The 25,053-nt window shown below is 45.3% G+C and overlaps 1 protein-coding gene across 1 annotated transcript in view; it reads right to left on the bottom strand.

Annotated features, from left to right (window-relative positions):
* Positions 1–25,053, bottom strand: part of SLC2A2 (solute carrier family 2 member 2) — a 291,893-nt gene that overhangs the window by 55,977 nt on the left and 210,863 nt on the right. The window contains exons 7-8 of the mRNA XM_069618757.1: positions 4,995–5,182; positions 2,737–2,841 (exon numbers count right to left, since the gene is read on the bottom strand). Coding sequence (XP_069474858.1) covers positions 2,737–2,841; positions 4,995–5,182 — 293 coding nt within the window. The remainder of the gene's footprint in view (positions 1–2,736; positions 2,842–4,994; positions 5,183–25,053) is intronic.

Genomic DNA, 25,053 nt, shown 5'->3' with positions numbered 1-25,053 from the left:
ATCTCAAGAAGGACCTTTCCAAAAAGAAATGGCCAAAAAGGAAGACCAGGGCCATTTTGACAAAAATGGCACCCTTGGGTCCATTACTGCAGCTGCAAACACAGCCCACGGAAAATGCACACCACGGTATTAAAAGTAAACCACTGCCACCAGCCATTCATCGAGGAGAGGGTAACATAAACATGTTACATGAGAAGCTAGACAAAGGGAATACTAAGTAACCACTCCAGCACCCTATTGCAAGATAGTGTGTGCTGGGTCTAGAAAGTTACAAATGTAAGTAAAGTCAATTTCACTTTACTGCTCTGTGAAACAGTAATTTATCCCAGAGAAGATATTTAAATCTTTGGGAAATCTGAAAGACTTCCCTGTGTCACTGCACTGCAGGTGCTGTGTGACACAATGTAAAAGATGATGCCTATGGAATTTGTCAGACTCCACAAACAAAAGAAACACAGTGTTCAAAAATCACATTAAAATACAAGAGAGAGTGGGAAAAAGGGTCTCACTCTCTCCAGGTTAAAAAAGAATCAAGTCCTCAAAATCCAGTAAAGTTGCTGGGGGTCTCTAAGCTGGAGGAAATTAGCACATTTCTGAGAATTTGCCCTAACACCAGCCATGAGGAAACTCTTGCCTGGAGCCTGGAGCCTTCTCCCATGATCCCTGCTGCAAAAGTCCTTCCAAAGTCCTGTCTTCCATCTTCTTGACAAAGGAATCCATCGACCAGCTTTTTGGCTGCAGATCCTGAACTCATCCTGTTGCAACTCTTCTTCTATGCTGAGGTACTGTGTTGGCTGGGGTATTTTACCTATCTTAATTCTTTGTGATTTCTGTACAGCTTAGGGGTTTTTTTTTGTGATTGGGAGGTCACTCATCCAGTTCACCCAGACCCACTGCGGAATTCTCCTAGGGTGTCTTCTCTGAAGTCCCTGGACCCTCAACTAACATTGAAAGTTTGGACAGTCTTCCTCAGGAACTCTGACTTTGCCTGCAACTGAGCCATATCTCACCCTGCATACAGATGGCTCCTAGACCACTAGGGTCCCTCTTCTGCCTCTGAGAGAACTCATGTACGAGAATTTGGAAGGGCTGGATAATTTAAGGGGTCGACCTTGAAAAGAGAACAAGTGTCAAAAAGTTGACTTGCTTGTAAAAGAGTTAGTTGGTAACTGTAAATCTGAGACTGAACAGTTATAAAAGCTATTACTTATCTTGAAAGTGTTCTGTCACTTGTAAAAGTATATGTAAAGTTATTACTTACCTTACATATGTTCTCCCATTCTGAAAAGTATATAAAGGTGTTACCTACCTGAAATAGCTATGTGCCATTCTGAATAAGTGTACGCAAAGTCTTACTTTCCTTAGAAACTGTCTCGCCATTCTAAAAGAAAGTAGATATAGGCTTAATGTACTCATGTGTGAATTGGGTCCCCTTCTTCCCAAAGTAATGCTGTTTATTCCACTGTACTATTCCTGTTGGGATATAAATGTATGCATGTCCTCAATTGGGTCTTTCTTCCCCTGACTTGCTGTTAGCCTGTTCAGAATAAGTCTGCCTTCGGTTATACTGATCCTTATGTACCAAAAGTATATAGATTTTACCTGACTAGAATTGCTGCGAGCCATGCTTGAAAAGTGTTCTTCGGTGTAGCTAACCTTGGTCTGCTTTGAGCCATCCTCAATCAGTGTAAAAAGTTCTTACTGATCTTAGACTGTGTTCCACTGAGCTGAAACGTATGTGTAATTGTATATTACACCCCCCGTTCCAACTCCCCTTGAATAACTGTTATCCTGAATCAGAGTTATAGGTCTTTACTCCCCTAGAATAACTTTGTTATCCTAAATCAGAGTTATAGGTTTTTGCTGTTCCTGGAACAAGTGTTACGCTATTCTGATAAGTATATTGTCCAGTTGACTTACTATGTGACTTCTTGCTGAGCGTCACGGTACAATTGCTAGGGTCTACTACTGTGTATTACTGTAAGTAGTCCAAAAGTAACTATTGGTTGTGACTTCCCTAGAACTACCATTAGGTGTTCCAAATAAGGTTATATGCTTTGGTATGTGTACCTGCAAGCATAGTGTTGTGTTTTTTATAATGTGTTTATATGATCTATGGTAGTACTTATTCCTCCAAGAATTAAAAAAAATTATCTGAGGCCCACCTTAAGTAAAAACAATCGTTGCCGAGCCCCCCTTTAGTAAAAACAATTGTTGCAGAGTCCCCCAGATGCCATATCTGCTTGTATTGTCTATTCAAAGCAGTCACTGTAGTCCCTTTGAAGGCAATCGCACCGTTGCTGGATATTGTTTGTGCCCCCCTATGGGGGCCAGCCCCCCGTTTTAAGACAACTGCTCTAAGCAGACGCAGGCATGGAAATGGAAAGGGGCTCTGCCTTTTCAGAAAGAGCACCCGTTGGCTTTTTCATGCTGAACCTCTTTGTTCGGACCATTGACTTCGGCTTTCCGTCCTTTAACAGCCAGTTTAGCGTGAAGGTGCTGATTATGAGGCTATGTTGATGCTGTTACCTTTTGGGACAGATCAATAAAACCACTGTCCCCTTCCCCTACACGCATTTAAGCATGAGAAAAACAATATTTACTTTATTGAAAAAATAGTGTTTTTACCCAACTTTACTTTTTTCTAGACAAAGTGAATTACATCATATACATGACATGAGGTATTTTTTCTATGTCATTATTACTGAATACTGTGGTATTGTAATCCATACTTACTGAAACCACTGTGAAGATTGTGTTTACCACGCCGACTCCAATTGTTGCGTAAACTGGCTGAGATATGCCAGCTTCTTGGAAAATACTTGTGGAGTAGTAAAATATCTATTAAAACAAATGAAAATAATTAGCACAAGAAATTATCAATCATTAACATAAGTTACTGTTTGAAATTGTTTTCTGTCGAAGAGCATTTTATTGAATGTTTCCGGAAAATGCTTTATCCATTTGTTTTCCTTAATTGGTTTCAATGAGATTCAAATGAAACCCACCACATACATTTAATAATGAACAACGTCATAGTTCTGTAAAACTCTGCATGAAGAAAGGTGAAAAGCGGGAGTGGGTGAAGCATTAGGACAGGGGCCAGGCCCACCGCGTGGGTATAGAGGTTGAGTGAGAGCAGCACGAAACATCCTCCGAGAGGCTGTCCAAACGACTACACTTTGGAGTTGACTGGTCCCACCAACTCAAGGGGAGAAGTCGTCCTTGCAGGGCTTCTCTATTTGAGGTGAATTTGGAGCTTCAGCACAAAAGAAAAAAGAAAATCGCCTGAGTTTCACCGGGCAAACCAATGATCTAGGAGTTGCAGCAGGCGTCTCTTCCAAGTTCTTCTTCTGATTCCTTCGTCCTGTGGTCGACTCTGCCTTCCAAGCCAAAAAGCCTCGCCTTTTATGCAGGTTTCTCCCATTCATTCCAGCCTACCTGCCAATCACAAAACACTGTGGATGACCTTGCCGGACAGCCAGCCAGCCAATCACCTTTGGGTGCATTCCTGTAACCAAGGGGATTTAGCACAGGGAGATTCAGGCACCTCCCTCACTTCCTGCCCCTGCCAGACATACTGGAGCCAGATCCGGGCTTCACTCGTGAATCCCACCAAAGAGAAAGCGAGCAAAGGGACCAAACCTGGTATGTTGCACAGAGTAAATCTCAAAAAGGACATTTCCCATAGGAAATGGGGGAAAAAGAAGACTGGGACCATATGGCACCCATGGGTGCTTTACTGCAGCTGCGAGTGCAGTCCGTGGTAAAATCTCCAAATGGTAGTTAAAAGTAAACCACTGCCACCATCCATTAATTGTAGAAAGGGTAAAATATAAATGTTGAGAAACTAGACAAAGGGGATACTAAGTAACCCCTACAGCACCCTATGGTAAGATGGCATGTGCTGGGTCTAGAAAGTTACAAAATGTAAGTAAAGTTAATTTCACTTTATTGCTCTTGGAAACAGTAGTTTCACCAAGAGAATGTATTTAAACTTTTGGGAAATCTAAAAGACTTCCCTATGCCAATGCACTGAAGGTGCTGTGTGTCACAATCTAAAAGATGATGCCTTTGGAGTTTGCCAGACTCCAGAGTCACAAGAAACACACAGTCGAAATCACAGAAAAATACATGAGAGAGTGGGAAAAAGGTCTCACTCTCTCCAGGTTAAAAAATAAAAAGTCCTAGAGTCCAGCAAATGTGCTGAGGGTCTCTAAGGTAGAGAGGTATTAGCACATTTCTGAGAATTCTCCCTAACACTACCCAAAAGCCTTAGAGGGAAAATTAACAGGTTAGCAAGGTCATCCTCGAATGGTGGGGAGGATAATGAAAACAGAGCTAGACCAGAATATCAAGACTCGTCAGTATCATTCAGAATATAGCAGGTAACTGTTGTGGTGTGTGGCTTTTGCATGGTTGAGAAGAAGGTACACTGCTAACACCCTTCTAAACTGAACTCAGAAGTAAGCAGGGCAAGTGCTTGTCCATGCAGCTTAACAGGAACATAGACTGCTTACTTAGTACTCCTCTTTTGCATGGACATTCCCCACACACCTGTCCTGCCTTCAACAAGGATCTTTCATTCATGGAAACGGGTGTTCTCGTATGTTTTCCTTGAAATCTATAGCCAAGTTCTGGGATCCCTGATTAATAAGAGATGGAATTAACTCCAGATATATCCCATGGCTCTCAAAGGACAGCAATGACATCTTTATGCAGCAGGGATATGTCCTAAAACGCCCCCAAATGTATACTATTCCCAAATGTTCTGGTAAACAATCTCCAACACTGGAAATGTAACCAGCCCTATCTTCTTGCCAGGTTAGACTTAGCAGCACTAGGCCAAGCAAATAGGCAATCATAATTGATCAAATCTCTTGCATCACGACTTTGAAGAATTGCAGCAATAGAAGGTGTATTTCAATCGAAAATACAGCTAAAGGCCAATCTTGTATTGTGCATGAATGTCTGCAAGAACATGTATAACTCACTGCATTAATTCCTGAAAACTGCTGAGACATGTGGAGAATTAAAGCCACGATCAGCGGCTGTCTGTAACTGGGAGATTTGAAAAGCTGGATGATGGAAACTTTCTTCTCGCTGGCGGCCTCTTCCTTTTCTTTCTTCATCTCCGCAATTTCTTTGGAAGGGTCACACTGCCCTCTGAGCTTTTTCAGATCTGCAATAAAATTGGAATCCAGTTTTATCTCGATTTAAAAAATCTAAATCTACACATGATTAACTTCACCAGAGCCCATTTGTAAAAATGTCATTAAGTTAATTTGCAATATCTTCCCCAAGTGGGGCAAACCTCAAAATGGAAGTTTGATTTGTAGCAGATACATCATTTACTTTTTCCAGTGCCATGTTTGTTTGTTTTCAAATAAGTCTATTATATTGCTTGTGGGAATTACAGTTTTTTTTTCCAAATTCATTTCACTTTAGAATAAGAAAACCCTAATACAGATCCCCCCTCCCCCACACAGCATCCCGGTGACCCTCGAATGCCTGGAGAGTTCAAGCTTGAGGTGACAGAATGAAACATGAAAGATTGCTTGCCAACATACCCTAATATTCTCTCTATGTGGTTGTTCGCTATACTTTTCATTTAGCTGTTTTTAGTTGTGGCTATTAGGTGGCGCTAACGCGCAACCAAAAATCTTAAACTATTCCATTGGGTACAGCTGGGTGGTGATATGAGGAGGGACACAAAGCTTGTAGGTGTTGTTTGGTTAATTACCCACCCATTGACTGTCCAGAGCCACAGTAATCTTGGTGGACATTCCCACCCATTTGCCTCCCTCCCAGACCAGAACACACCCTCCTGGAATTTCTTTGAGCTAACTTTATCAAGAAGTAACATCACATTTTGTGCTAGAAGTGCCTACCAGTGTTATTTCAAAGCAGTCTTCGGCGGGTTAATATCTTAATTTGACGTTAAATGGGCTAATGATGTAGTGAGCTGTTTGGATTTTGTCAAAGGTTATAGTTTCCAAATGTGAAGCAATCATCATACAGGGTGGCCGAGTCTGCTCTCGAATGGGCCCGGAAGGGAGAAGATTCCCATCCATACTTTCTACCGGGATAGAAAAAGCCTTCGAAATGCGAGGGAGCCTGTGTTTTAAGGCCCAGGAATCATCCACAAAATTCCCAGCTGCCCCGCTGTCCATCAAGGCAGGGATCATCTAATTCCTGGAAGAATCTATGGAGAGAGTAGTCTGTAGCACCACCATAGGAGAATCGGGTTCCTCCGGAACAGACTCTGAAGAAACTGAAGATGGGGAACCTGCAACAACATCCCCGATCGTGGTTCCCCCTACGATTGGACTCTGGCGTTACCCGCCCTTCATCGAGGAGCAAATGGACATACATGCACCAAATTATTCTTTGAATCACAATACATACACAGACCCTGTGTAAGTCTACGGGATCATTCTTCTTGACTCAACGGACCGCGTGCGACCCCAAACTGCATAGGTTCATCAGCTGGCATGGGCTTTGAGGCAAGAGGAACAAATTCAGAATTAAAAAGATGGCCTCTGTTCTTCTTTTTTCTCAAAATGGCGTTCCTGTAAACGGTAGTCCAACGGCATCACCAGGGCTATGTTCCTTCACCCACTCGCTTTATAAGCAGTATGATTGTCCTTCAATGAAGTCTTGTTAAGACAAGTATTGCAAATGCCAACAGTTTTGGCATGTGTACAGGTATTATATAAGCATTTGCAGGCACTGCTATTATATGCCGAGATGCTCCATGCACCATTTTGTAGCTGCTACCAATGTAGGCCAGCTTTTACGATTATGACAGAGCCTGACAAATGCCTAGACAAAAGACACAACTGTTGGCATTGTCAATGTTTGGTAATGTCGTGCTTTAGAAATAACCTTTAAGAATGGCCCGTTTTCCTTTGCCATAAGGCAACACGCCCGAGGCAGGTGGCAGGACCATGCTCTCTTATATTTGCTGCCCTAAACAAAAGTCAATGAACTGTGAGCGTTGACGCACCACCTGCAACAAAACCAGGCAATTAACTCCAAATATACAATATTCTTTGTTAATGAGGATAATGCAGCCACCTGGCATATGTTATAAATCCTTTCTGCGAGCATGCAGGTTTAGCTATTTATGCATCTGCAAACATACACCAGAGAAGCACTCCAAACTCGCCCTACAAACTTCAGTAACACCGAGCAGTGAGATACAGATGTTAGACTTAAGAGAACTTGCACAAGCCCTTTTACGGTAGGGTCCTGCTGCCCATACAGGCAACGGGGGTCAGGATTCGGAGTGACTCCCACTTTATTTTAAGTCATGCTGTCAAACATGACACATAGCTAGTAATCAGACCGCTCGGTTTATATGCATTGCTGATGGGGCCAAGGACAGTCATCATGTGATGCAGGTGGGGAAAACTGGCCTCAGAGAGCACAAAAGGATTCCCTCCACTTGGCTGGGCATGTGTATACATGCCAACATCCCCCATTCCATTTGGGAGATGCTAGCCCAGTCTTGCTTTTAACTTTGCATTTTGGGACTTGTAGTCCTGAGTTTTTAATGCAGAGTCCAGGACTACAGGCCCCAAAATTCACTGTGAAAACCAGGACTGAACTAGCATCTCCAGAATGCAATGGGGCCTGTTGCCATGTATGCATGTGTGACATGGTGGGGACATTCCTTTAAATTCACAGACGCTAAGGGATTGTGGGCTTACACCAGCCTTGAGTTGGTGGAGGTGGTAGCCTGTGAAAGCCAGACCGACCCTCATTAAGTCAAAGTCTAGTGGCGGGGTCAGCAGCTTGGATGAAAGAATGCGAGCAGGAAGAAGAAAGTAGATAGGGTAATAATAATAACTTGTTATTCATAAAGATCTTTTATCCAAAGCACTTTACATAGATCATTTTTATATCAATCACACCTCACATTCATACAGGCCTTCGACCTACAACGCCACCTTCAGAGACTGGTTCATAGAAGCAGTCACGAATCTAGCCATCAAACATGATCATATGATTATTCTCGGGGACTTCAACACATGGTTTGAAGAAGCAGGTCACACCTTGGATGCAATCATGCCAAAAAAAACCTGATCACCAATCTGGAAAAAGAAAGTGACAAACCATTAAGAACAGTAACCTAGAAGAACAACTAGAAGCGACAAAGCTAACAGCAATGTCATTGGATACAACAGACATAGACAGAAAAGCAAACCTCATCCAGAAATGGATTGCAGAAACAATAGATACCATCTGCCCAGAATAATGCCTTCCCCCATCAAGAAACAATGCAGTGGCTAGATGGTTTACGCCTCACCTAAAAGCAATGAAAATAACTAACCGTAAACTAGAGCATGATTGGGGGAAAAACTACGATCAAGACAAAAGAGTAAAATACTGAATCCAAATTAGAGCACACAAATCCGAAATTCTCAAAGCAAAAAAGAAGCACTACGACAACCGGATCAGGAAAGCCATCACCACTCAAGAGAGTTATTCAACATTGTAAATGAGATTAGAAACCAACCCGGATGCAACAACTCACCAGTGCCCCCCCAAAAACTATTCAGTGATCTTGCAGATCACTTCAAGAACAAAATCACCAACATTCACTGAGTCATAAAAAGCAGACCAATCAACCAAACAATCCACCAGCTCCCATCAACCCCTAGACCACAAAGCAAATTATGCTGCTTCCAACAGATGTCAAGAGAAAAACTACTAAGCCTGGTTAAAAACAGTAACAAGTCAGGTTCCCCAATGGACCCAGCGACATGTAAGAAGAGAACGCATCCCTCATTGAGTGTCTCAAGGAGCTCTACCATTGGATGTACATCAATGAACTCAGGATTAACCCAGACAAAACCGAAATCATGATTACACCTGAAGGTAGAGGAAAAAATGAGCAGATCCCATAGCCAATAGAACTGGGAAACCCACCAACACCATCTGCAGCAGTAAAACACCTTGGAATCATCATGGACAGGAAATTAACATTGGAATCCCAAGTTAACACAATAATGCAGAAGTGCTTCTTCCACCTTCAAACCTTAAAAAAAAATTCTACCTTTCCTTTCATTCATGCACAAAACACTAGCCTTCATATCCCTCATCATGTCCAATATAGATTTTGCGGATAGCATATACCTTGGAATTCCAGACTACCTACCAAAGAAACTGCGACGAATACAAAACCCAGCAGCCAGACTTCTCCTTAAACTCAACAGAACAGATCACATCACACCGGCTCTTAGGATATTACAGTGGATCCCGGTCAAAAATGATCACTTTCAAAACAATGTGCATAACGCACAGAGCGATAAATGTCCAGGGAGTGGAATTTATTCAAAAGAAACATCTGCAAACCTACAAGAACCCTAATATCCCGCAACGATATCCGCCTAGAACCCAAACAATATGCAAAGAAATAACTGGGTGGATCAGCATTCTCATGCCTAGGCGGAAAACTATGTAACTTTCTTCCCAAGGAAATCTGCAACATGGAGGACCTTACAAAATTCAGAAAACTTCTTAAAACCTGGTTCTTCAGATCCGAACACAATGAAACCGACTGGACAGTGCCCACACACCTCGTAACAGATACTGGAAAAGGTGAAGCAGCCCAAAATAACAAAGCAATGAGGGATACGACAGGAAAAAGAGACCTAAAACAGAGATGCCCTTCCTAGCCCCTAAAGATGAACTAATAAGCAACAGGAGAAGCTGGAAGGCCTGTTACGATTAGGCTAGGGAAGAAAGCTGAAGGGAAACCAGGGGAGGGACATTTCAGGAAAGGGAGGCTCCCAGCCTAGGTATCCCCACTAAGAACCACCAAATGAACAGGAGTAATGCACCTGACCATCCCCAATAGATAATAGACAACACCGGAAGGATATTGAGGAAGACGATTAAACATGCCCTGCACATCACGCTCAGGCCAGTGAACGCGCCATCCAGCCAGAACCATGGCTGGCACTATGATAGCAGACAGCCTTACAAACCCCGGAGATGCTTAGTCATCACAACCGACGAGGTAAAACTAACAAAAACTTAACTAGGGGGGAGACAAAGATCACGAATACCACAGGTGAAGTAGCAAGATGAATATCATAGGCAGGAAATCTGATGCACTTAGATGGATTTCAGGGGTGGAACCGTGATGCACTAGGAAGCATATCAGGGATAGGGAATTTTGCACAATTAGGTGGATTTCAGACGTAGGAAATGTGATACACTGATATGGAGCTCAAGACAGGGGGAAGTGAGACGCACTCAAATTGATTCTCGGGTTGGAAGGTGTGACGCACCTGGATGGACCTCGGGGTAGGAAATTAATTTGAGGGTGCGAGATGCAACACATTTGGATGGAGTTTCAAGGGAGGGAGAGGGTATGCGAAAAAACTGGATTGATAGCCAGGGTGGGGGGAGTGGTCCACCGGGGTGAACTCCCGGGGAGAGGGGGTGGCGCACCAGGATGGATGCCGAGGGTGGAAGACGTAGAGAACTTGTGTAGACTTAAAGGATGGGAGTTGTGGATCGCTTGAATGGATTTCAAGGAGCTTCGTCAACAATCTTTACTAACAAATTCACTGTTCTGCATACACCTTGCAAACTCTGAACTTGACACAACCAGACCTCTACAGCACCACAACCCGCACCTACGTCACAACAACAAAACAAACCACACATAAGCTCGCACAACAGCACATGACAGCCAGAAGGGAAGGGTGAGCAAAAGTTATGTTGTGTAATGGCCATTTGTATAGCATGCTAACACAGTATGTGTGGTGTCTGGGTACTGACCTGGACAGAACAAAATGTTAGATGCTATTCGTCGACCTCTACAAGCAAATCACTATACTGGTGTTTCTTTGCAAAAAACAGCCTTGCCTGCACTCTTCTCCTGAACAGCACATCAAAATATGCAGGGTGATCAAAAGCTGGGAAACTTGCATGGACAAACCTCTGCCACTCGCAGATGTTTTGCAATTAAAGAGATACGTCGGACTCAAAACATTGGTAGACCACGAGGCATTTGCGGGAGAGAAACGGGCAAAATAGCAATCAACTGTGTTAGCCTGCAGCGGCCTAATAAAGACAGGACTGCACACCAGCTTCGAGATAACATCTGCTTTATTAAAAAACCAACTGGAAAGTGTGTTTCCCTTTCTCCTCCCCTTCACTCCCCCGAACGTCTCGAGAAACGTGACTTTCTCGTCAGGCCCCAGTCTCTGTCTTTAAGATACAGGGCTCTGTGACAACAACTCCAGACAAATGTCCTTTCGTGTCCTCAACATTCTTCGACCAGTCTGGGAGGTCTCTTGACATTCCTTTGCGGGCGCCTTAGGGGCTTTGATGTCAGGCCACCGTCAAGTGTGTTGCGCAGTTCCACTTGCCATCGGGTCGGTGGCTCTGGAGGAATCCACAGGTCGTCTCTGGCATCATGATATTCTGGATTAGAGCAGGGCCCGGGATCGGTTTCATCGCAGGACGGGCAAAGGAGCCACAACGCGTCAGGATCGCACATGCTTCAGAGGAGGATAAGCCCCCACTGCCAGCTGTTAGCCTGCAGCGACCTAGTAAAGAATGGACTGCACACCAGCATCAGAGATAACGTCTGCTTTATTCAAAAACCAACTGAAAAGTGCGTTTCCCTTTCTCCTCCCCTTCACTCCCCCGAACGTCACAAGACACGTGACTTTCTCGTCAGGGCCCAGCCTCTGTCTTAGAGACAGACCTCTATGACAAACTGCGCCTTGAAGAGAAACCAAGAAAACATCCAGACAGAAGTGGCCATCATATGCTACGTCCTATATCCTAAAAACATACAGCAGCCAGGAGAGGTCCTTCATAGTTAGTGCAGATGCCAGCCTGATTAGAGCCCCCTCATTTGTCATACAGAATGAGGAGTATAGCTGGAGGGGGGGTTCTGAGGTTCCACTGTAGGATTATGCAGGATCTCAGAGGTACTTACCTGTTCCATTTTTGGGAGGGGAGGCCTGTTGTCAGACATGTCCCCAGGAGGTAGAGACATTGTACACTATGGAGCTGGAGGACATACATGTATATGCCTCAATGTTGTCTAAAGGGGTTATCGCCTGGCTTACACTGCATGTTCCCAAATATTGAGTACTTTCAGTGTCTGAGATGGTTCAGTGTCTGAGATGGGAGGAGCCAGCTTTGCTCACTGCTCAGCAAGGTGCAGTATGCTATTGCTGTGTCAATTCTCATAAGATATGATCAGTGTCAATGCACATTACTTGTTTAGTTTGGCAGCTGTCGGGTACACCACAGTTGCGTAGAAGGATTAAGTGGCATATGTTTCAATGTCATTGGCATTTTATTGGCAATGGTGGGTAGCCATGTTTGCAATACCTGACACTAGAAATTGTTTTGGAAGGGTGAACCTATGTGACATTTCTGATTGTAATGGATGGGTGGCTCTCTGTGACATTTTTGCATTTTGAAGGCAGAACGCAAAAAAGACCAATTTATTTTGGCCGATTTTGTGTTGCCTTCAATATGCAGAGATATCCCATTCTGAACCCCACACACCGCACCACTGGGAAGGAGAATCCCACCCCGACCCCAACCGTCTCCTGTGCTACAGGATTTATAGGAAATCGAGGGGTTTCACCCGCAGAACCCCCATCTTCTACCGCCGCCCCCCTTCCAAGCACAACACTTTCCCCTTATCCTCCACCACTCACACAGACACACAAACCCACTTTTACACACTCCCCGGCACCCTATATTCCCCACCACAAACATTCACCCTCCTCTCCCACCCAGAAACCCTCTCACCCCAAACACACGCACAAATGACTTGCCTCATCCACGCAAATCCCCCTAACTGGCTGTGTTTGTGAGCCCCTGCGCGCAATCGTGTGCGGCAGAGGCATGACAGTTTGATTTAGAAAGACCGCTCGTAGCAACCTACGAGCGGTCTTTCTGGCTCAGTCTTTTTTTATATTTTATTTGATAATTTCACCTGATAACAGAAGGACAGATGAGCACAGATTGCCTGCACAAGAGCTGCAAGGGGAAGGTTTGCCTATGTCAATATACTCTAGTTCAGCAGAAGGACGAAGTTTAAAATATTAGTTAACAACATGGTCACAGGACTGCATTCCAGATCTTCCTCCAATGGCTTTAGGGAGGAAAGGGTGACAAGGTATATCAATAAAGTGTACAGTGATACGTGGAAAGGTGTGGTGGCTCTCCCAGGGAACATATATTGAGGAAAGGATAGCCAGTGTACACATTTGGGTGTCACTGATTAGAGATCCCAGAGACTGTGTGTCCAGTTTTGGTGCAAGCTAAAAGACATGACCTTTAAGATGAATAGCTACTGAGACCATGACCGACCTAGCTTCTTACACTCATTGAGTGTCCATAGCAGGGCGGGCTGATCATGAGGGAAGAATGGGGATAAGCTCATGAGTATCAATCAGCGTGCAGCCAGTGTGGCTCCTGTGACCACCGTGCAACTGCATTAAGAGTGGGGTTGGTGAGGGCACCAAGGCACTAACAGACCTTGGTCTGGGCTGTCTGTAAGGGGATCTACAAGTTAGCACATGTGTTGTAACCATGTAGCAATGTGGACAGGTTATCTTGCATCGCAGGAGAGCAAGAAACAGGCAGTGCGCATGTAAATAAATGGGTCTGAGTATAGATCAGAAAGTCACAAAATAAGTCCTTCTCCTTTCGGGCTTTTTGTTTCCTCTGATCATATGTGTAACGTCAGCTAGACCTAGTTAAGTGGTAGTGCAGCACACGCCTGTGTGACTGCTGAGTAACATTATAATATGGGACTGAAATAAAAGCACCATTACATAAAACCTTCTGATAACTGACCCCATAACCTAAGGCTAAAATCTACAGGCATGCTTAAACTCACAAATTACATGCAATGATTTAAAGGTCATGCACTACAGTGCCATTGTTATAAAGAATCTGTCCAGCAGATTATTTCTAATTTAAATTCACTAGACGAACACATCACGGATTGCCCTTCACTCAAGAGTCCACAGGGGATTTCTGATCTGACCATTTAACATAAGAGATATAAAAGAAGCGGTCAATCCCAGTTAATTATAACTCGCTGTACCGGGCATATCATACACTGATCTAACACTCTAGTGCCCTGTGAAAATGAAAAAAAGCTAAAAGACCTAAAGATAGTTCAAATACGGAAGAAGGAAAAGGGGGAGCCGGGGTAGGTGTATGGTGCAAAGGAGGGTATGGAGAGTAGAACACTCAATTAAGAAAATCTGGAGAAATAAAATCGTACAGAAAAGGAAAGACAAACATTTTGCTCATTTTTCAAGAAGTCGCAAAAACAGGCAATATGCACTTCGAACATACCACTAGATTATCAGTCCAAGATGGACCGTGTGGCACATTTGTATTACACTCATTCATAATAGTGCTGTGAGAAAGGGAAAGGGGACAGATAGCACCAGTGAGGGTTCCAGCCTGCTTTGCATTAAATGAAAGAGAGCTTTGGAACCATTAGAAAAACAACAGATCATTATATTTGACAACTATGTCTATGATAAAAGGGTTGTATGTTTAAATCCCTCAGTACATCATGCACACTGGGCTTGGTGCTCATTAGTTTTTCATAACATTCACCATAATATTAAAATGTGTATAATACTGAAGCATATACAGTATTGGTAAGTGCATTCTGAATGTATCTTATATTTATTGGATCAGTTGGCTGCATCGGCCACGGAACCAGAACTGGTTCGCCCCAAACCATCTTTGACACCGTCCTTTTGAGATGCTATCATCTCATCACTACGTGGCACCTTGCTATTCAAAGTGAGTGGCATCATCCACTTCTTCATGCTCTGGCACTGCCCACGGGTGCGCTTGGATTGGGAGGAGAGTAGGACATAGGCTTGGTTGTACACCTACAATAGACTAGGTTCCAGAGTTCGAACCTGGTGTGAGCTTCATCAATTGGCCGAACATCTCATCAATTGGGTGAACCATCAATCAACTGGGCCTCAGGATTTCATTTGCTAGTGCTACATTTACTGTATTCACTACTTTGCACATTGTACACCGCAACCATTTATTGAGTACTCATGCTTTCCAGTTTTGCTTTACCCCAGGATTTTTCAAATATAATGAAAGGCCTGTCTTCAAGTTAAAATTGAACTAATGCAATAAAACATGTTTGCAAATCACAGAAATGAAGTTACGACCCACTGGGAAAGTCTACATGGTTGTGGAATCTATGAAAGTAACCCTCATCCTTTATTTGGCTGAACAATGACATAACGAACAAACACTCAATTCTGTACATTATCGCAGCCAGTCATGTGACCCAGGCTACTAGAGAGTACAAAGACGTTCACAAGTAACCCAGGGAAGTGGTACATGGTTTGATCTTCGCTCCCAAAAATGTCGCAACTTTTACATTGCTCCACATCTCATGGCCTTCCTCACCCTTCCCTAACCATTCTTGTTTACATTATATTTGAATGCTGTTGCACCTTGCCCAAACCCTACCTCCTGCCATTGCCCCTTGTTTATAATGTAGAGTTCTCTATTTGTGTGAACTGATGCACTGAAAACAGCTCCATAAAAAGGCTTTTTCTTAATGACATATTTTAAATAACATTAATGTTAGGGAGAATTCTCATTTCTGTGTTAATTCCCTTCTACCTTAGAGACCCTCAGCGCTCTTGCTGGACTTTAGGACTCTTGATTTTTATCCTGGAGGGAGTCACTCTCTCGTGTATTTTTCTTTGATTTGAACACTGTGGGTTGATTCACCGAAGTGTTTTATAATGGTGAAAATTCCATAGGAAAACGTTCTGTGAATCAGGCCCTGTGTTTCTTTTGGTTCTGGAGTCTGACAAACTCCATAGGCATCATCTTTTTGTATTGTGACGCACAGCACCCTCAGTGTAGTGTCAAAGAGTAGTAAAGAGAAATTGACTTTACTTACCTTTTTCACTTTGTAGACCCAGCACACACTATCTCACAGAGTGTTGGAGGGGTTACTTAGTATCCCCTTTGTCTACCTTTTCATGTAACATTTTATGTTACCCTAACTACAATTAATGGCTGGAGGTAGTGGTTTAACTTTCCTAATATTGTGAGTTTTTACCGCAGGCTGAATCCTCAGCTGCAGTATTGCTCCCATGGGTGCCCATTTTGTCAAAATGGCCCCAGTCTTCTTTTTTTGCCATTTCTTGTTTGTATGGTCCTTCTTGAGATTTACTCTGCATGCCAAACCAAGTTTAGCGCCTTTGTTTGTTTTGTCTTTTGCGGGATTTACTGGTGAAGCCTGCCTCTGGCTCCAGCGTGTCTGGCAGGGCAGGAAGCAAGGAAGGTTCCCGAAACAACCTGTGCATAGTCTGCTTGGTTACAGGAATGCACCCAAAGGTAATTGGCCAGCTGGCTGTCCTTGGAGGACAGCCACTCTGCAGTGTGAGTGACAACTAGGCTGCGAATGAATGGCAGAGAACTGCATAAAAGGCAAGGTCTTTTGCAAGAAAGGCAGAGTCGACCACTGGATGAAGGAACCAAAGAAGAAACTGGAAGAGACGCTTACTGCACCCTCCTGGACCGTTGGCTTGCCCGGAGAAGCCCTGCTGCAGTGCTGAAGCCCTCAATTTCTAATTGACTAGAGAAGCCCGGAAAGGACAATTTCTTCCCTTGGGTTGGTGGTACCAACTGTTCCCAAAAAGAACTTGACTGGAACCCCTCTCCCTGCTGGCTGTACTTCTTTGCTGCTGCTGGAACCGAGTGCCAGGGGACAGGAACACCAGAATCGAGTGCATCGTTTTTAAGCCGGACCCTAGATCCAGGAAGTTTCTCCGGACTCCCTCGAAGCAGGTCTATCCAAGCCTGAGGCACCTCAACAGAGTGCTGGATCCCAAAAACAAGGAGAGCCCAGAAGGTGTCCAAGAACCACAGTGGTGCTATTTGTGAGTAGCTGAATCCGCAAAAAGTGCTGCTGATCTGTAGTCCCAAGACGTCCTCCCTCTTGTCCCCATGACTGAGGCCCAGGAAGAACAGCATCTGCAGGACTACAACATGAACAGAAGCCAGCTGCAACCTTTTTTCAGACTTAAGGTACTGTGTAACTAGGGGTACTTACCTCTTGTTGTGTGTAACTTGCTTGCACTCACTTCAGACTTGCATTGGCTGCCCTTTATAGAGTTGCTTGCATCTTTGCTTCTCACAAGCCTCCCAGCTTGTGGCCCAACAGTGATTTCTTTTACAACAAAAACTCACTTTAACATTGTGCAAGACTATTGCCCTATCTTCAAGAAGGGCTTCAGCTCCCCTAGACTTTTCTCAACTGACTTTGGCTGTCCTGGCTCCCTGCAGACTCTTCTTACCCTCTGACTTTGTGTTTATCTGTCCCTCAAAAAGTCATACATAAGTTTCTTGTATAGCTGCGAGAGGGTCAACCTATATTTCATTGGGGGATTGTAAAGTACTTACCTGTTTTGAGAAACGTGTTAACCTTTGTTTCCTTCCCTAACCTTTTCCTTTGCCATAACTCCAGTATTGCATTTAAGTGTTCAAGTGATATATCAATGTCCAGAGCACCCTAGTTATTGAAGTCACCTGAGGGTGTAGGAAGTGTATGTGTGACATCCCAAAGGGGTATCTGCTTACTTACTTGAAGCGAAGGAGTGTATTTTGAAAATGTATTTTATTGTTGTATATTGCCCCCTTCTAAAGAAGGCGTATTTTAATACTGACTGTTAATAAGTGTTATTTGAATACATGTCACTACGAATCTCTATATTACATCTCTACAGCTCACATTGACCCCTCTTGAGATAAGCCTGGTTGCTCAGTCACTCTACCAACTTGTGTAGTACAGGTCTATACCAGTGGTCGAAGTGGGCAGGAGCGGTCAGGAGCGGTACTCCTCTAATTCTTTTAAATTAAGTTTGACCATTCCTATACTTTTATTTTAAAAAGAAACCGTTCCGGAATGGTTCGTTTTAAAATAAAATTGTAGGAAGCAGTTGAAACTTGCACTTTCAGTGCAGTCCACTGAACATTCCCTTAAACTGCAGGTGCATACGTTTGGGGGTTTATATTGTGCATGGGAGGGGGTGTGGCGATGGGGTTTGCGGGAAACGGTGCAGGGCAGTAGGGAACATAGCTCCACTACTTCTTTTCGTACACTTCGACCACTGGTCTATACCAAAGGATGGGTTACCTATTGCCAAGAGGCAAAGCTGGTCTAGTCTCACACAGGGTTACTACATACAATCTTGTCTAACAATTCACTAAAATCGTATTGAACAAAGGGGAAGGAGTATTAAAACAAGCATTGGCAATGCCAACAGTTTGGTGCCATGCACTGCTATAGTGCTATAGACAAAGTTAGCAGGTGAAAAATGGTGGCAGTAGCTGGGCATCTAATAGCGGTGCCTGACAAATGCCTAATACTTATAGACAAGCCAAAACTGTTGGCTTTACCAATGCTTGTGTAAAACAGGTCTTAGGTGAAGGACATGCATAGTGCTTAGAAATCGTGTGGCTGAAGCCAGACCTGGTTAAGACATTTTTGTTACACCAGTAGTACATTTACAGCTCCAATGACGTCATTAAATCTCAGAAGACTGCTTAGCAATAGCAGGCACTTCGAATAAACATTTTGATGGTACTGCCTGATTAAAAACGAGCTCAAATAGTTCCCACGAGGAGGTGTTTTGGGCATGGAGCGGCAGGAACTGGGTGGGAATGGCCACATGGATTAGCATGGGCATGGGCAGTCAATGGGTGGGCAAATAAGCAAACACCACGTACAGTCTGTGTCCCTATCATACGTCATTTCTAACTAATCTGTTTTCTAATGCAATCGTTTTGGCTTATAGACGGTGCTAAAGCACCAGCTAATGGGCCAAATAAAAAATGAGGGATAGCTAGTAAGTAAAAGCAGAAATGCAGGAGGGCTTGTCGCTTGCTCCTCATAAAGGACAACTGGGAGAAAATATGTGGAACAACAAACAATATATTATGAGGCAAGATTTTTTCAAAAATTTGTTTTCACAAGAACCGATGTCAAAAGACATCACTGATCATTGTTTTACATTTGAGGGCTATGCCTTCCAGACAACTATGGCAAATACAGTTCCCGTGACCCCTAGAGAATCACAACTCTCTGTATAAATGTGGATAGTTGATACATTCTTTCATCTTTGAACCATTGCAAAGCATTTGAAAAAAACTCCTGCGTAATCAGTGTACTATAATAATATGTCAAATGCTTCATTTGAACATGGTTAAACAAATATACAAACCGATCAATGGGTGCTCTTAAATAAAAAAATTTAAAAAAGAAACGCCATTCTATCCAACACAACTGAAAAACAAAATTGATGATTTGGCTACCCTATGCCCAAAGGTTAATACATCAGTCAGCCCAATTCCTACCTGTTAGAACTGATCAATAAAAGCCGTTCACAACAAAATGTAAAAGGAAGTTACTCAACCCAGCCCTAGCTGTTCACTGTATGTTGCTCTAGCAGCCCAAGCCTGGGGCTTCCATAGGATTGGTTCGTATCCAAATCTCACTGAGCCACGGTGGCAACCCACTCCTCGCAAAACCCACTCCTCGCAATCTCCTGATCTACTAGGAAGAAAATACTGACCTTTAGCCAGGGCCGGCTGAAGAGGTGGCAGGTTTATTAGCGGCACTTTTAAAAATGATGTGGCGAGGACCCCTGTCGTACAGCTGGGAAAAGCTGTCTGAGTCAACTGTGGGGTGCATAGAGCATGATGGAGAGAGACAAAGAAATGGCGGGAAGGGGTGGGTAGCTGCAGATGATCACAGTACAGATGTATTGGCCCCAGCACAGAACAATGAAAGGGAGACAGCGAAGAGCTGAAACGCTAAATGGCCAACGAAAAGCTGATGCGCTCTTTGTCAGCAGCGTTGTAATGTAGTTGAAACTGGAGTAAGAGGACAACAAGGTGATAAGAACCTTGCTGGAAACTGCAAGGACCGGGAAGGCGATTCCCTGAGAGCTTCAGAAAAGGCAGCCTGTAATGTGTATGCTCCAAAGCACCCATTTAATGTACTGAAAGAAAGACATATTTTGCTTTGTGATGAGGCTGCCAACATGGGGACAGCAGATCAGACCATCTAGGGCCATTTAAAAATAAAAAGTTGAAAGTCCCTGGTACTATTGGATCTATGTGATTAGTGCAAATGTTTTACTGCACGGCCAAAAGTGTCATTTTTCTCTCTCGGTTTTTAGCACTTTTAATGCGGGGGGACCTCCCCACAGCCCCCCCACATTCCCCATGCCTTATTAATAACCCTACCCCCACTTACAATCTGTATTTTCGACAAAAAGTGTTAATAAATAAATAAAAAATACCCCACATTTTCAGCCGCGCAGTAATTGCATTCAACCTTAATGATACTGCACCAAGCAATACAGGTACGGGCATTGCCCATGCTACCATAAGCTTGCAGATCTCTTCCGCCCCCTCTTGCAGATACAATTGCACATTAGTTATTAAGTGAATGTCTGCCTTCTGTAACAGTGACTTTAAATACAGGGCACATTGCCTTAGAACTTGGGACAAAAGAACAATTAATGATGGTGAGGTGTGAAGAATTGCCACCTGGAAAGGGGGTAAAAGCCATTGGGGGTCATTCCGATATATGGAGGTAAGGTCCAAAACATGCCGGTAATGATTTACCGGCATGGTTTTCCGCTCCATGCCATTCCAACCCCACAGACCGTAAATTACGGCACCGTAAATTGCAATGCCGTAATTTACGTTCCTGGGTCGCGCGCGCGCCCCACCATGGCGAAATTAACGGCATGGCGTAAACCGGAGCTGATTCCAAGTAAGGAGCACATGTAAATTACGGCCTCCTCAAGGCCGTAAAGTACCTTACCGGCATGGAGTACATACAGGCATCTCAGAGAAGGAGTAAAGAACCCTGAGCAGTGGGACCCAGAGCCACAGGTGCACACATGCAACACAGACAGAGGCCAGGAGTCTGCCACACACCAGCCCCCTCCCACACCAAGACGACACCAATCGAACAAGCAAGGCCATAACCACACAAACCCCTACAACAACACCACGCCCCCCCCACTGAGGAGACACAGGGAATAGAAGGAGGGGGGAGACAGGCCCTGCATGCAGCACCAGTGCAGCCTCCGTTACCACCCCAGCAGCCCCCATACACACGCAGCATGTCCGGCCGCTCTAGGAGAAGTCCTACCAGATAGACACCCCTGACCACCTAGACTGTGACACCGTCACCACCATATTGCACCACAGACACAAGAAAAGCGAACACTATACAAATGTACAGTGCCAACCCGGCACAAGTGATGGTGTTGCCTGTGCCCCACACCCATGCCAAAGGCACCCACCAGCCACAGAACCAGTGCAACGGCACATGTGAACAGATTCCCACTTTGCCAGAACAAGGCACCCACATCACACTACATCTCCACCAACTGACAAGGGCTAAGCACACTACACCAGCACCACTCATTGGCGGACACCACAACCGTAAGCGCATATCGGAGGACACACTGCACATGCACAATGTGGCATCCCCCAGCCTTGCACCACATTGGAGACCCATCCCTGGGAGTGGAATTCACGGAGGGCAGCAGGGGTACGATAACACGTCACCGGCATGGCACCCCCATAGGAGTGTTGGGAATCACCATAGAATGGATCAGAGCAGGATGAATACCATGCTCCACAGACTACAGCCATCACACCAAAATAAGAATAAACACAGTACACAGCACCACAATGATCCGACGCCAGGACAGCAGCATGCTGTCATGCCCGCGCCGCTGGCGCACACATTTGCAACCATCATGGACTACTTGGTACTCATTTATCCTCCTAATACTCCTTGAACAACTCCTTTTCACACCTTGGTCTTTTATTTCCATTTGCTCAACTTTGGTTCCTTCTTATTTAATTCAATTAACTACATTTACCATAATGCACCTGGCTGCAGTCCTCAATTCCTGGCTATTCTCATTCATCGTTATTGGGACCACAATCCCCAGAAGCCCTAGCGGCCAGTGCTGCTTCCACCTGCTCAGGACCAGAGAGGGAGGAGGCAGATTGTCTTCAGGTGTGCTGCTACAGGTGCTGTCAATTAGCCTGCCTCAGAACAGGGCAGGGCTGTATATAAGCAGTTGCCTGCAGGAGCACAGTGTCTTGCTTCTTGAGTTCTCCCCGCTCCTGTTTGCCTTGACCCTTTACTTTGTATGCTGTTCCTGTTGCTGCTTTATCCTGTTTTGTTCCAGTGCCCTTTCCGGGCTCCCTGCCTTGCAGCCGATCATGCTCTGCTGCCTTCTACCTACAGCCCTTGTCCTCTGGGCTTCCTGCCTTGCAGCCTGCACCTCTTCGCTGCCTACAGCCCTGCTCCTCTGGGCTCCCTACCTAGTGGCCCTATTATTTTGGGCTCTCTGTCTGTCGCCTACTACTAATCTCTCTCTGTCCTGTTCTTCTGGACTCCCTGCCTTTCAGCCTACTACAGTCCTCCGCAGTCCAATACAGTTTGCCTGCACCTAGTGCCACTCTTGACTGCAGACCTGCTTCCTACTTTGCAGCCTTCTGTTTTCCTGACTGCTGCTCCTTGTTCTCTTCCTTGAGTCCGCTGTACTCCACCTTAGGTTATCTATTTCAGTCTAACTGACTTTCCTTCATTTCCTTCTGCTAGATTGCTCATTGACTTCCTTTTCGCTGGATATATCTGTTCTTGTCTTCTCATGTGTCTTATGTAATCCCTTTGTACAGAGCTTGCCTGTTGGTTTCCGGCAGGCAACCTCTGCCCCTTCCCTTGTCCCGTTTTCAGTGTTACAGACACCCACTGCTGTTGTTCCTAGCCATGAGCATACAGCGTGGGCCTCTGTTATAGCAATCAGTGCAGAAGGCTGGATTTTCCTATGATTCGTGGAACACTCTTTCCCATTTCGGCATACACCCCAAGAGGGAATCCAGTTTGTTTGTATCTTTGTATCTTTTGCCCCTTTTGGCTCACAGCTACTGTTTCCTACTCTTCTTTCTTGTTGAACTTCCTGCTGTGTGTGCTTACCTGCTACCTCACCTCAGCACAGCCACCCAAACCCTACCTGGGTACCCTGGGCCACTCTTGACAGAGTGCCATTCCTGACACATGCAACAAAGGAACATGTACCTCAAGATGTCCACACCATCGTTCACGGACCATCATGTAGAGACAACACCCCACTGCATTACATTTCATCGTACACATATTTGTGTCCCTGACTGTGCCCAATACATCCATGGATATGTCCAGATGGCCATCATCGAAACCCTGCCATTACATCCGAGTACTGTCCTCCACCATGACAGTCCACACATCAACCTCATTTGGCGACACATGCAGCTGTTGTTGGCTGTCCCTTGACAGCAAGCCACATGACCCCTGTCATGAACCCCCTGAACAGGGCCATGGGGCAACCAGACTATGGCCATACACGTGCATGCTTGTAGATGAAGCAGTCACCAGGCTTGCGTGATGCACATATGTGCCGGCGAACCAGGACTGGTGGCTGACCCCTCCAATGATATTTGGTGTCAAATGGGCCCATGCCATATGTGCAGATGGACAAAAAGAGCATCCCTACGTGAGTGGCTATCACCCCTGACATGGTACTGCTACAACCACAGGACGATGCGGTGAAGGCGGAGGGTGAAGGTCCATTGAGGCTGTGCACTTGAGGGCCATTTAATGCTCTGTACTTACAGTGGACAAGGTCTCCAGGACGCAAGTCAGTAGAGGGTGTCATGACATGGCCACACAGGGCAACGGATTCGTGCATACTTGTACACCATGCACTGGCAGTAGTCAATGAACAAATGTGCAATGATGAATATCCACAACGGTTGAACTTTGCAACATCAATTGTGTATTGTGATAAAAAAAGGAAAACAAAATTGTGCTTCCATCAGCAACTGTCCATGCCCCCTCCCACCTCCCCCCCAACTCCAGAACAAACCATCACCCACCTCCCCCCTCCCCCCAACTCCAGAACAAACCATCACCCACCTCCCCCCCCGCCCAACTCCAGAACAAACCATCACCCACCTCCCCCCCAACTCCAGTGCAGTCGTCCCATGTAGGGTGTGGGGCCCATATGTGGCAGGATTGGTGAATGGCTAATGTCTCTTGCCCCCCTTGTCTGGGGGAGGCAAATCCCGGTGACGCAAGGAACGCCGAGTGCGTCTCTCCGGGCTGCATTGCGTGGCCTCACTTGTCGCGGATGTGCCCTCCTCGGTATTGTTTTGGCCTGCCTCAAGGGCATTTGCAATGCGATTCAGGACATGGCATAGCCGGGTCATGTTGTCCGTCAGGGAGTCGCACAATCTGGTGGTGCGCTCAGTGAGGGACTGCCGCATTTGATTTAGTTCCTCATGTAGTTCAGCCCGGGCCTGGCGATTGTCCTCAATATAGTTATCAATGAGATCGCTCAACTGGCGCACTTGGTGCTGGTCATGGGAAGGGGGACCATCTGAGGATCCACTGGCACCAGCATGCCCTGCAGGGGGTGGTATGGGTGGACTTGGGGGAACGACGTCATACCCCTGCGGGTCAAGTTCAACACTGTGCACAGGTGATTGTGCATCCCCGGAGTCACTGCATGACGCAAGGGTCACGGGAGATGGCTTCGGCATGTGCATGCTGTCCTAGTCGTCCTCCAACATGGGCCCCTGGATGGGTGGCGGGCTGGGCTCCCACTCATCCGGTGCGGTAGCAGCAGCCTCCCCTGAGACGCTCGACTGTGCTGAGCTAGGGGTTTGCACAGTTTCTGCCGCCGATGCTGGGTGGGTTGCTGGTTTGCCAGCTTCAAGTGGCCTTTCCGTAGGCTGGGGGGTGGTTTTTTTGGCTGCTGGCTTCGGCCTGGCCCTGCCAGTACCCGCGGAGGTGCTTGGGCGGCTTCCTTGGGGCTCTGTGTTGTCATGGTCTGTGCCTGTGGGGGTAGGAGAGAGGGACAACATTAGTGTATGTGCAATGTCCTATTTGCATACATGGTTGCA

This window comes from Ambystoma mexicanum, chromosome 10, assembly GCF_040938575.1.
Source record: "Ambystoma mexicanum isolate Mex_15411 chromosome 10, UKY_AmexF1_1, whole genome shotgun sequence".
Lineage (NCBI taxonomy): Eukaryota > Metazoa > Chordata > Amphibia > Caudata > Ambystomatidae > Ambystoma > Ambystoma mexicanum.
The sequence above is the reverse complement of the archived record's forward strand: the minus strand, read 5'-3'. Positions and strand labels throughout refer to the sequence as shown.